This window comes from Anopheles moucheti, chromosome 3, assembly GCF_943734755.1.
Source record: "Anopheles moucheti chromosome 3, idAnoMoucSN_F20_07, whole genome shotgun sequence".
Lineage (NCBI taxonomy): Eukaryota > Metazoa > Arthropoda > Insecta > Diptera > Culicidae > Anopheles > Anopheles moucheti.
The window spans coordinates 31,774,028-31,788,031 of NC_069141.1; the positions used below are offsets into that span (position 1 = coordinate 31,774,028).

At 41.8% G+C, this 14,004-nt stretch overlaps 2 protein-coding genes across 2 annotated transcripts in view; one reads left to right on the plus strand and one right to left on the minus strand.

Annotated features, from left to right (window-relative positions):
- Window positions 1-14,004, plus strand: part of LOC128304666 (klarsicht protein) — a 184,381-nt gene that overhangs the window by 96,449 nt on the left and 73,928 nt on the right. The gene's annotated exons all lie outside the window — the stretch shown is intronic.
- LOC128304667 (odorant receptor 22c-like) lies at window positions 7-675 on the minus strand. The gene is made up of 3 exons (XM_053041876.1): window positions 472-675; window positions 278-376; window positions 7-213 (listed from the first exon to the last, which is right to left on the minus strand). Exons 1-3 carry the CDS (start codon window positions 673-675, stop codon window positions 7-9), a joined length of 510 nt encoding a protein of 169 aa, XP_052897836.1.

Sequence of the window (14,004 nt, forward strand, 5' to 3'; positions counted from 1 at the left end):
ACATTATTAGAACACATCCTTGAGAACGAGGTAAAACGAGTATGATTTTTTCACAATTTCACTAAACTGTGCAATGTTGACGGGGAAAAGCTTTCCCGCTCTCAATACAACGGATCTCTGAGAATGTTGTATCATGAAGTAAAGTTGCTTTTGGATGGGTACGGGTTGTTCGTACCACGTAAGCTGTTGTAATGCACCGAGCACTTCGTCAGCCTGCAGTGGTAGAATACATGGCTGAGTAATTGTGAACGATAATTGGTAGTTGTGGTTGACTTACTGCATTCGTATATTTTGTTCCCAATTGACAATACATGTATGTTTCAAATGTCATTAGCAGGAGTAGTAATAACACATTGAGCACCTTGGTAGACAATCCCTGTGAAGTTGTACAGAAATATCCACAAAAAATTGAGTTTACTTATAGTTTACTTATATGTTTTACTAGTAATTGATAATGATGATCGATCATACCATTTGCAGTATGTAGCATAACATTAGACACCAGATGGCGCTGCAGCATGTAAATTGTATCATCAACGTCAGGTTCATTACTCGCTGCAACTTCGTACAGCATTGCAGGGCATTGCGATGTGATCGTATGACAATATTGAAATCGGGTTGAGATACCGATGGAGGTAGTTCTCGAATTTGCATGCCGGTGATTTTAAACAGCATCGATACAGTACGAATAAGAGAGAAATCTACCACGTTCTTGGTACACAAACTCAGCGACCCTATTACAGCCAACACACTAACGGCCACCATATAAACTGAATAGTGAAGAAAGTTGTAGCGAATATCCATGTAGTAGAAGCTGTTTGAAAAACAGAAAAATGCTTCATAGAGTAATAATACTTGAGTAATTTCGGAATAAATTTGCAAACGTAGGTACTAACTTTAACTCGGTAGGAAGGACATACTCTTCCTGTACACCCGTCTGGTTCCGCAAGTTTTGCACAACCACGACACACGTTGCAATGCAGGGCAACCAGAAGTATGTTAGACATACAATCATATAAAATTTGCAACATTTCACTGTTGAATTGGTAATTCTGATGTTCGTTGTGATAAGAAACGTATTAATATGGTCGGAATAGGATTTATCAACGCACTCCTGCAGCATGTCCACCAATTGGTATACATCCTTACGCCTACTGTGCAGAGCGATCATCTGAGTGATAAGATATATCGTATACACAATTTCTGATCCAACGCGCACTAGACCTACTGGATCTTCGATATCAATCAGCAATCGGGTAATGAAGCCGATCGTGAAGAAATATACGCACTCTAACCAAAACAAATATTTGAAGCTTTCGTCGCACGGTAAGCCAAAAAGTTTAAGCAACCTGCACCCAATTGGGATCACATCACGAGGATCGTCGATTTGGAGAAACTTCATGGCTACGGGGACACTTCTCGCTTGATGCAAAATATAGAATCACGCCTGTTTGTTTTGTCAAGGCGCTTGTATGTATGAATATTTTATTCGTTTCCAATTCATTCTGTGCGCTACAACTCGTACTAATTCGCCAATTAGCACTTCAAAGGCGTTGAAACATCAAAAGCAACTGTTACAATGGAGAGGGCTCTGCATACAGTGTATTATATTTATATGCATATCACAGGAACGTATTGTATTGTAGATAGTTTTCACATACCCTTTTAAATAGATGGTGATTGTATGTCGTTTATGAAATCGATTACAAATCAATGAGTTGTAATTGAACAGCAGAGTTCTTTTGTACAGTTCAGCTAACCAACCAACCAATATCTAGTTTATGAAATCGATTGTATGAATGATTCTTCTTTTGATAACTAATGCATGACATCGTGAGCGATCTCTGTTTAGGTTTGTCGTTATCGATATCGATTTGGATGATTGGATATAAACATGTTAGTAAACAAAAGGAAGTATTAGATTGATTATTAATTTGAGTTCTCCACTGAATGCATGGAAAAGAATTGACGTTAATATACACTCTAGTTCTTCCTTTAGGCACTGCTTCTAAAATTTAACGTTGGCATGTCTTGATTATTATAAATTTATAACCGTATATTTAGCTGCTACTAGCTGGTACTTTTTTGCATTTTTACCCATGAGACTTTGGTAGTTTTGAGGTATTAGTAAGTTGAGCATCCGCTGTTATGAACTAATGAAAACGATTCGTCTGGAAGAACAGTTTCACATATCTGACACTAGATGTTTTGTAGTTGGGATGTCCAAGAAACGCTATGATAGCTGCTATACATCAACCTATGATAGCTGGGTATGTGCGGGTTTCTTTCAACCTTCGACTCGAATATTCCGTCTTGTCCAAGCCGCTTCAGTGCTTAGTTTATAGGCAATATAAGTAATGTGAAATTTATCTGTATGATCTGTCTGGATATATACACTTCGATGTATCCAATAGAAGCTATATGAATACTGGAAATTGTGTTGCATAGATATCAGTTTTAATATTGGTCCAACTTTTCGTCCAGCCCAGCAAAACGTGATTGTCCCGAGGTACATTCTAGTGAGCAGTGCTCACTCTTTCAATTTAAAATTTGGTCATGCCACGAGCTACGTCAAAATTGCCATAATTTATGCATTCCTCGGAAGCGAACGAAGAACCGTTCTCTAAATGTGTCGCAAGAGGTATTGGTGTGTCTCGCATGACGATCTTCATCTTTGAAGATGAGGTCATTGCTTCGGTCATGAGCCGTCAGGCAACACGGTGCTCCGGGAGGCAGCTCTCGATCAAATGGTCAAGCAGCAGTCACGTTGGGCGTGTGTCTACGTAGCGGAAACACTGCGGGAGGTTGCTATCTGTGGTCGGCGGTGCAAATGTTTATTATTAGCTAAATTAGATGACCCAAGCGGGAGGCCCGTGATGTTGTCATCCCAACACTGCGTTCATAATTCGCGACACAGACAGTTGTGTGCACGTTTCGGATATTGGTGGGAACTATTTTTGAAAGGGCCTTGGACGACTTGAGCACAAACTTTCTTAGTTGTATCTATCGTTGGTAGTTGATAAGGTGTGATACGTAGTGGGAAGGGAAAGTTAATTGGGCAGATATAGACATACACACATTATTATTCAATCAGGTGTTTGCGGAAGAAAGTTCTCACTGGATGTTTGCCTGTAGACCGGTTTTGATGTGGCTCTTTGCTTGGCAACGTGACCAGCATAATCGATCGTGACGTGTACGAAGACGCAATTAAGAGTGCGAATTACAGATCGAACTTCGCTGCGGTACCGTTATCGGTCTGAGTTGGAAAAAAAAAACCACCTAGATGTTTGCGTGTATCGGCGAACGTCCTTCAGTGAGGTGGAAAAACATTCGCTTTGCAGCTAAAATCGAGCGGCAGAATATCTGATTGACTCCAGCCGCCATTAGTGACAGGTTGTGCAGGTTGGTTCGTGTTCGCTAATTGACACAACGCACCACATCGGGCGGCGCTAGTCGGAGTTCGGACGATTAGCCACAATCCGAACATTCGATGTTGGTTCCAAACGGAGTTGCTCAAGCAAGAACTAGCAAAAAAAGCTTGATGTAAAAGCAAGAAAAAAAACGCAACGGAGATCACGAATGAGTCGACAGCACCAGGAGTCGCCCGACGATCAGAGCAGGTTCAACGGCTAATAATTGACTCGGTTGGTCGTGGGTCGGTAAAGTGGCAGTGCCGTCGAAAATAATCATAAAATGAAGGATTGCTCAAATTTGAGTGTGGGTTTGTTGCGAAATTTTGCTCACCTCTCACAACGCTGTGCTTTTTAGTAAGTTGAGCGCTAAGATCTGCTAATGACGTTGATTGGTGTGCAACCGGTTTTAAAAAAATGCAAGATGGTTTAAGGATTTTAAAAGCTGAAAGTGAGAATTTATCCATTTCTTGTGTCAAGCTGGTTTGGACGTTAAAGTAAAATGAAGAGTAGGTTATTTGCTTTGTCGGATTTCGGCAATTGATACGAAATCCCACGAAGATAGTGCTTATTAAATAATAATTTTCGAGTCACAATTCTTTGGGTATAATTACAGACCCCCGGACATCTAGACTTACTGACCGATTGGCTTATGATTTACAAAGAGCACACTTATGAGCTAATCCTGTAACGAACATTCTACGTTTAATTATATTAAATCGTATGCCCATTTTAACCCAAACTCATTTTTTCATGGACAGAAGAGGGCCAATCGCACCTCTGCTAACTCTTATTCTATCTTTTTAACTTTCTGGCAAGCTTGCACACCTATTAATCTTAGCGCCTGCGTTAGTCTACGGTTTCACCCTCGAACCTACCGGTCGGATGGCCCACTTTCTGAATTGTTGAAAAAGAAGCAACAAGAGGCCCCTTCAGTCCATCTCCCAACCACCACGTACGGACACGTCCGGGCTCGCCCTCATCGAAGCCATCCGGTCTGCGGAAGACGGCCGTGTGCGGGATGGAATTTTCTTTGGCAAATTCGCACATCATTTTTACGACAGCACAATCTCACCATTAGACGTGTGTGTGCATGTCCGTCATGCTCACAATCCGTTTCCTTGATGAGTCTTTAGGCTGTCTCGTTAGAGAGTAAATTGAGACCATCGGAAGTATGATCGTGTGTTGGTGAGCATGGAAAAAATAGAAGGAAACTCTGTCGATTTCCGGTTTTGACGTACGAGGTTCGAGGTGTCTTAGTTCCAGTTTTTTTTTTGACAGCACGAATGTACGAGTGTCTAAGAAATTATGATTGAAAATGAAATCTCCCAGAAGGAGGTGCTTACTTGCATGTAGGAGTGTTTGTTGGCAAAGTTATCATCTTGTCGTAGGGAAACGTTTGGAGGAGGTACCCAAGATTCAGCTAATCGTTCGCCTGGCAGCACGTTAGCTCTCACTTGTGCCAATCACCATCAGGCAACGCTTATAGGACGCGACAAACGATGTGGTAAATGTTGGTAGATGCTTTGACAGCGGCGGGCTAACGTGCTGTTTCATTTGTTTACTTAGCATAAACTGATGGCGCACCCAGCAGGAGGGCCATTCAGCCATAAATTAATCGCATACTTCCCTTCTTGCTGCGCTTCCTTTCTATGTAGGTCCGTCGACTGATGATTCGTGCCAATGAAAGGGAGTGTAGTGTTTGCGCTTTTGTGTTAAGGATTGATTCGGCAACTGTATGTTGATGTTTTGATGATGTTTTCTTCCGGGAATTTTGCGGTTTGTATTTAACGAAACATGCAGCTACTTTTTGCACTCTTTTTGCATGAAATTAACAAACCTCGAAGCCTGCTAGCATAGTGTAGTAACCTAATGCTGGAATTTTTATATCAAGTAGCACATTTGTAACGTCATGTGCTGGAATTTCGTAATTTGTGATAGTTTAGTAACATTAACTGATGCTACTAATTTTTCGTTTACGTTCTCTTCCAAAGGTTTATGTTTGACTTGCGCACTGAATAGTGTTAATGAAATTATTTGTTTGTTTTCTGTGACATCAAACATTTTTCCATTTTTTGCCATAAAACTTCATGAGCACTTTACCATAAAAGATGATTTTATGGCACATTTGCTAACAAAAACCAGAATGACACGGAAGAAGTGAAGCAACAAAAATTAAATTAATCATTCGTTAAGTGTGTGCATGTGTTATTCGGTTGATGGTTTTGGTCAACTGCTTGGCAACATCTGTGTCATGCTCGAAAAATTTGCTGCAGGCGTTGCATTATCATTCGAATCAAAATGCCAAAATGTTACAAATGTGCTGTAAATGTCCTTGCGTTTGATATTATTTTTTCATGACTAAAATTGGCAATTTTTAAAAGTAAATGTGGATAACAAAACGCAAAGAAAAGAATAAAACCGGATGCTTAATCACCGTGTACAAGTGTTGATCAGAACTTTGCTGCACTTCAAACAGTTCGCGTGGGAGAACAAGTTTTGTGTGCAAGCAGTAAGAATTGGTTCTTGAGCATCCTTCACCATGAGCTTGCTGCCCATAAAGAATCAAGTTCACGTTCAGCCGAGTTGGTGTAAGGCTACGTTTGTCAACTCGTTTTGTGCAAGGTCTCTCTCTCGTGAAAACCCGTAAATCAATGCATCCGCGATCGTCTTTCCACGCCTGGCGATGGTGTCCCTTCTTCCGGGGTGGGTTTACACACTAACGAGTGCAGTTTGTGGTTGCGATGTAAATCAACTACCAGCCATTTCTGCATGGTACCGCTGGCCCAACCGTGTGGTGGGGTATGTATTATGTAACATTCACCCTTCTTGGTTGTTAGTGTCGACGGTTTGCTTGCAGAATCCGCTTCCCTTTGCATACACACGAGGTCGTCGAAATGTATTGATTGTGAGTGCTGTTCAGTTCGAGTCAGATGCAAGGGAGGCTGGTCGTGGTGTGTGAGCGGTAACCTCGAAATGAAGAGCGAACGTCGTCGAGAATCGGTTTCCTCGGGTTTAATGAACCTTTGAAAGTGGGTGTTTGGATGGTGTGCGCCTTCTTGAGATTAGGTGTGTTCTTCCGAGACACGGTCCCCACAAGACGGACGGACACCAGACCAGACAGGAATGGTTTTTTGATACGCGAGCTGCACAAGACACGACAGATCAAAAATAGAACAACGGAACGATGACAGACCACAAGCAGGGAAGATGTGTTCCGGTTTCCCGCTGTGTATCAGCTACTGGTTAATGGGTTTTCCTCTGCTTGAAGAAATTGAACTCGACAGTATCGGTGGTCGATTGGTGTTTCGGAAGTTTCCAAATCAATCTTGTTCTTATTTTCCCCTCTCGTTTTAAGGGCTTTTACCGTGCGGTGTTTTGTGCTCATTGGAAAACAATTTCGTTCTTAGAAGGGAGATCGTTCGTGAAAGTCACACTTAAGGAGAGAAACTGTGCAGTGTACAAATTTATGGATCGTGCGGCATTGATGGTTGCGGTGTTAAATCGCCATTGACATGAGATGGAGAAAAAAAAACAATTAACGATTGAAATAGCTTGATGGGTTAGAAGAAATGGTCGGGAATGATAGTGAGAGACATTTGAAAGGAATCTCGCCAAGAGCGATCGTACGGAGTGGTTGGGTCTCTATGTCTGGATATTGGAAAAGAACATCTTGGTTGATGTGGTAAACGTCTAGTAACGGCATTTATGTGGTAACCACGATCAAGATGATAGTACTATTGGGTTTCAATTGCAATCAGACGGTAAAAGATGAATCAATAGGACCTTTTTCCATAAGAAACTACCCGCTTTGAAGATATCGACAAGTTTTCTGACGTTTCTATGTGCTAACTCTAATTTCTTGTTTTTTTTTCTTTACAGGTGAGTTGTCTTCAATGATGGTAGCAACGTGATCCTTTTTTCTGAACTGCTTGTAAACGATGTTGGGATATTCGTAAGCATTTTGTTTTTTTTACCCATTCCCATTTTCCATTCCGTATGGCACATTTCAAAACGACCGTCAGGCAAGGTAGAGTGCCAACGGGACGTCCTTCAGATTAAAGCACCCAATCAAATACACACTGGCGGCGACAAATCGCTGCAACCTAACCACCATAACAAACGCTTCCCCTGCTGCATGAACTAGCTGTCGAATGAAGCAAAAGTGACGGTTTGTATCATTTAAACGCAATCGATAAATTTCGAGGTCGTACTTCCCCGTTTTGAGACGTTTATTACGGCTTTTGCCTTAGCCGCGTCGGGGCTTGGTGAAGCGTGCAAACAACGGCACCATTCACCCTCACGAAAGAGGAGCTCGTTTTATGGTGGTTCGTTCTTGCATTGATGTGTCATTTGCCGGTTGCTTTGTATAAGTGTTGTTCCACTTCAAGTCTCTAGAATTATGAGTGAAAATTTGGTTTTGTTTCGAAAAGTATGGTTAATATTTTAAATTGTAATAAAAAGCCAAAGTTCTATATTTGTAGGACGAGACGTAACATATAATTATGTTCTTCCTCGAGTTCATGTTCGTGACATACGAATTTAGGTGGTTAGACACACCATCTTTCCCTTTCTTCGTCTCCTCTCTTTTCGTCATAATGTCACCAGTACCGCGTGCAGGTTGTGAACGCTTGACAATCAAATTAGATAACTGACACGAAATGATTTAGTTTTTCCACACGGTGACCGTCTCCGTCTCTATCGCTCTGTCACCCATTAGGTATGTAGTCCGTCACTCTCCGCTGAGCAGTGGCAGAAATGGAAAAACTCGAAAAAGAAAAACATGGAGAAAAATAATGATAAATGATCTCGCGCACTAGCAGCGCCTCCGTGTGTTCCGTTCTGTGGGGACATTAAAGTGGATCCGACCGGTAGGAAAGTGTTCGGTTTTGTTTCTCGTTTCCATGTTCACGAGATGATGAAGGGCAGCGTAGAAAACAAAAAGCAGTGAATGGAAAAGGCATGAAAAAACAAAACAACAACAGTAGTTCAATTCGGGTCGGGGGAGCGCCCTTCACAGCCGGTAAAAACCGATGGGCGAAGGTCGGTAATTACAAAACCGTTACATTCACCTTCCAGCCACCTACCAGCTGACCGGTTGGTCATCGTTCGTCACCTGTGGTTTAAAAACAGAGCGCAAAAAATGGTGGTGGCTCCCTCTGCCAAAGGGAAAAGAAGAAATGTGTGTCAGTAGCCGAGGTGCTTGTGTGTGTGCACTGGTGGCTTTGGTGGAAGCCAGCAGGGAATTGGAAAATTCAGCCAAACCCTGGGCCGGTGGAAGCGATGGAAAATGGGTCTTCTTGGTCAGTGAAACGTGTAACACCATATCGAAAAAAAGGGGGAAACAATAAGCAAAAGGGCTCACAATGTACACACTGCTAGCAGGGTTGATCTAGTGGCTATTTGGTTCGGTTTGGTGGGCTATCTGATACCTATTTGCATCCGGAAGTAGAGTACGCGTCTAGCCCGATTAATGGGGAAAACAAAACGATTTTCTTTCCTTTAACCCAATTTGGTAGAATATGTTTTTTTTTTAAAGAAATTAGGTGACAGAGTTTGATAACATTCATAATGTTGAGTTAGATTTTGGTAGATCCACTACAAGAATCTGACCTTAAGATCTGTGTCAGTGGTGCTCAATCAACTATAATTAATTAAAATCATGATCGAAAACATTGGTTAGATTAGAAACTCCGTAATTTTCTGTTCGGAAAACCCTTCCAGTTCAATGACCTCCAACACTTATTTGCAGAAATCAATATTCCCCTGTAGGTCCTGGGTGTGAAACGACATCGTTCATTCGGTCAGTGACCTGAAATAATACATAAAATTAGTTGCTTTTTCGTTCTCATGCTCAGAACTCATGCTGCAGATGTGTCGATAATGGTAATCAATATCAGTACTACCGTGATGGTAAGGGTCGTTAGATTCTGACGGTTGGCAAGTGGGAAGGGTTTCCGGTCACAGTGTGTTTGATGGTTATTTAGGATGCGGGTGTCCCGACGTTTTTTTCCCCCATGCGAATAGTGGTGGGAAAATAGGCACACGGGTGGATGGCGTGATACAGCATTAACGGAATAGTTTGATCAGCTTCTCTTTCTATTAAGAATAAAAGCGGGGGTTACAGAAATGAATTTCCCTGGAAGTAGTTGTCCCGGACACTGGTTCGGGTTCAATGCGTTAGCGAGCGGAAGCGACAAAACTAACATGCGGAGTAGAATTATTATGCAGCGAGCGTCTTTTGCTTTTGTTTTAAGCAAGGAATAGAACACATCCACTTGAAAGTGTAAGCCTTGGGATGTAGAAATAGCCAAAACATCAATCGTCGAAACGTTCCGCACGCCATAATTCTGAGCTCCCACTGTCCTCCAAACAGACTTCCTGCTACTACACTTCGCCATATTTGTACCCTGGAACCATACTTTAGCCTTCAGGAACTTTACTGGTTTCGCGTTGGTTCAGTTCCTGCGGGACGTACTCCACCCACGCGAGTAGGGTTCTGTAAAGACAGCCACAGTATTGTATGCATAATGAAGCTTTGCTGTTGCTGCTGTTCCAGTGCTGTGTGTATCGCTTTTCAACGCCAGTCCCGATCGTTAACGTTAAACAGCACCAGCTGCTAAAAGTGCACGGCAGACGACGAGACTGTTTGCGGCACCACACGTGTGTTAGTATACAGTGACTCTAATGGAAGGATCTGAAAGCAATGGGCATTTATTAAAAGCACGCATGATTTTGTATATTTGTACATGTAGAAACTACTGCTTTTTTTTACCTTGTTTGCGTGGAAATTCAATTCCCCCAAAGCACCTGGTCTGCACAGCGCTATATTTCACATAGAACGGTGAACAAGGGGAAGCTAGAAGAAGATCCCAAAAACCGTTCAAAAGTAATGCATGAATGGTAAGCAAATGTTTACAGAACTTATTCACACAATGCAGGTATTGGTCCAGCGTCACTTTTCCATTCCTAATGGTCATGTTGGAGTGCCTTAATGCTGCAATTCGTTCCACAGTATCTTCAATTCTAGTACAGCACAGTAAAAAAGGCTTCTCAAGTTTCTTGAACCATTTCAAAGGTTCATATTTCACCTAAAATCGGCACCCATTGCTTATGGAGCTAAAATGCGTACGGTTTGAGCACTATCATTTCCAAGTACTGACCACTCCCTGGGGATCTCTTGAATGTCGAGAATGGTCCAAAGTAAAGAGAAACGTGTCCAAAGTAGCTACGAGTTGCTACGATAAGTTTGACCGCTGCGGAACAGGGCGAAGCGACTTTCAAGACGCATTTTCGTGACGAAAGACTACGAAGAAGTGATCATTAAGAGTGGGTTATGGCCAACCATGCGGGTCAGTTGGTGGGTGGGTGATAATTATGAAGCTTGGCGTTAAAAGACAAGCTTGAAGGGCACTTTGTGATGAGACGCATCATTATAGAGAGCGTCTTTGAAGCGTTCGGAATGTAGTCGATGGGAATCCCGTTGCCTTTGGTTCTCACGAATATTTATTTTACATGTTTATTTTTTTTAATGAAAACAATGTAATTGTTTAGTTTTTATCTGCATTTTAATATTGCAGTTTAATTCTATTTATATATTTATATTCTTTTACTATTGTTTATTATGTTTGTTTTAGTATAAAATCGAGTAAGAAGTTAAGATCAGTATGATCATTCCTTCATACAGTACTGCACACTGCAAACCCCTGCAAAATATTCACAGTATTGCAGTCGGTACAGTAGGAAGAACCCAGTGAGCGTTTGTAATGATCATCTGGGCTGTAACCTAGTTTCAAAAATAATCCCCACGTAATACACGACCGCGTGAGACGTGGTTTTAGGTTAGTTTGAATGCTATGAGGTCACTCGTTTGTCTTCACTATCTTCGTTCTATCAGCTTCCGCTTCATTTCGAATAGCTTAGTTGAACGAAACCGTGCTCTTCACCGTCAAATGTTCGCCAAGATTCGTTTGTGGTTAAGGGTAGTGGTGCGCTGGGTGATGTTCGTCCCCTTTGAGCCGGTACTCGGCACACTTCCGATGTCGTGACACGCACTCTGTGGGTCTGGCACTCTTGTGAGTCACTGGCGACGGTGTACGTTTCACCGGCAGAAAAATACCGGCAACTGCATAAAGCAGGGTTAAGCAACATGGGATACCAACATATCTAAATAGTTTATTCCGATTGTATATCCACGTACGAGAGTTTGGACAAAAAAAATCTATCGTCTATAAAATGGGAACGATACTACGGTAGTGCTATCTTCAAGAAATGGACATGAAAAAATATAATAATAATAAACATATCATCGAAGATTGATATAATAACCATATATACAAACAAACATTAAGAGAAGACGGTATTTTGCCATGAAATATTAAAATGTTCCACAATAGAATACGATGTGCAGCCTTTTAAAACACCGTGGTAATGCAACATTTTCAGTAAAATTTCCAACGATCAAAAGAGTTTAGCAACCCTGGAATAGACGTTTGACATAAAATATTTGGTGTTGGTTTCATGGCGTGCTAAGTATTTGAGAATTGCACGTCGCCACTTACTTCTTTGCCTAGGGTTTCACATCTACTCGGCGCAATTGAAGTATGCGGCATTTCTTTTAAGAATTTTTCTTCTCTACTTAAGATGTTGTGGTAAGAGGTAAGTTTCACCGTTTGCTGCGAGTATCAATCGCACTCACCCAACATTTTTACGAGACAGGGAAAGATTGAACGAATCGGATGAAAAATTCCCTTCAGTCATAGTTGCATTGTATAGTCATCTTCAGTGAGAGTGAGCTATTTGCGCGCACAGACATGGTCTGCCTTTTTTATAATAAAAGGAGGTCATTAATATTGCTCATTTCTTTCCTTTTCACATTGCTTGGTGTGGCCAGTTTGAGCCGCAAAGCGATGCAAGAGGGAGCAATTTATAAATTACTTATGAATTTGAATTATTTTCCGCACAGGTTTTTGTTATGTGCTCAACGAAAGGAAACGGAAAACAGAAACCATCCACTGTGGATGGTGACACGTTTTCCCCACACTGTTGGGTGGAAATGGGCTCGCCATGGGAAATGTGATGCGTCGTGTCGCAATGGAACCAGTTAGCTGTGCGCCGGAATCGATCAAGCTGGTGGTTACATCGGTTTTGATCGATTAAATCGACGTTCCAGTAGCCAGAGAGGAAGTAGGCTCGAGCACTGGTAAAAAGTGGAACGCACAACAGTGGCTTTGGTATGGTGTAGAAAAGCCCCTAAAATACCAATAGACGGCGTTTCCGTTTCTGGTTTGAATAGTTTTAAAAGTAGTAACAGAGAAAAACCAACGGCGTAAACTCATTAGATGTTGGCTGTGTGAACAGGGTATCAAGGGAAATAGTGGGAAAATTGTTGGAGAAAGTTAAGAATTGTGTGTTTGAAACGATGTGCGACGCCATTACGTGCCACACCAGCGAGATGAAGAAATGATGGAACTGTGTGCGGGCACTAGTAATTGGCGCGGTTTTATTTTCCGTTGCGAATACCTCGCCGTCCGGAACATGGTGCACAGGAATCGGGATGCTGTCAGGAGCACGTTTTTCTTGATTGCTGGCTTGTTTCGGAAAGGTATTCTCACAGCAAATGGGAAATTGTAATCTGGACCGCTGTTGTACTCATCTGGTTTGCGAGATGACCGATTAGGCAAGGCCCGAGAAAAGGGTCCTTATTTTCCTTCACCACAACGATTGGAAGATGCTGGCGATGTAACTCGTTTGCAGCAAAAACCCGAGTCTCCAGAGCTGGTGAGAGTTGACTTTTACTTGATGGATGGTTGAAATGTAAGATAACGTTCGGATCAGATTGTTATTGAATTGCAAAAGAGGAATCAACTCGAATTGTGTGTGGTCCATAAAACTGGCAAATCATTCCAACCGGATCTCTATGGTAGATTTGCTTGTGGGAGGCTTAGAACAGATATCTTTAACGTTCATGTACGTAACTTGAAAGATATCTCCGTAAGACGAAGACTCTTCTGTGTGGAATTGAAGAAGATATTGAGATTAATTTCTAGGCAATGGCCTTCCATCAGTTGGTCCAAGGAACGGGATCGCTTAGGAACAGAGACGTTCGTTGACTATTTGTGGAGTGGATTGCAGTCAGAGATCGTTGTGTTGATAGTATCGTGTTGGCCTGATCTTGACCGATCGTACAGAGAAACTGCAAACTGAAACTCCCAAGGTACTTGCTCTGCAGAAATGAGCGAAGGCTTTAATTAAAGATAAAAACTGATATTAGAATTACGGTGGAGCATTCCGTCCGATCGTTTGCATAGATTGATGATCGTCTTTGATCAATGCAATCATTGCAGGAAGCTATCTTGAATAGCTCAGTTTATGTTTCTGTGGTATGAAGCTGTTGTTCCTTGGATCTTCAGTTCTCTTCTTTATCCAATAGCACAGCACTAATGGGTAGACAATTCGACTCACTGATAATGAACACACACTTGATCCTGGATGATCTGTAATTACTTTGCGCGTGGCTTTTCTTTAACGCCGATAGAAAAAAGTTAATCACTGTAACTGATTACAGACCCAGGAGGGGATTGAAATTTAAATT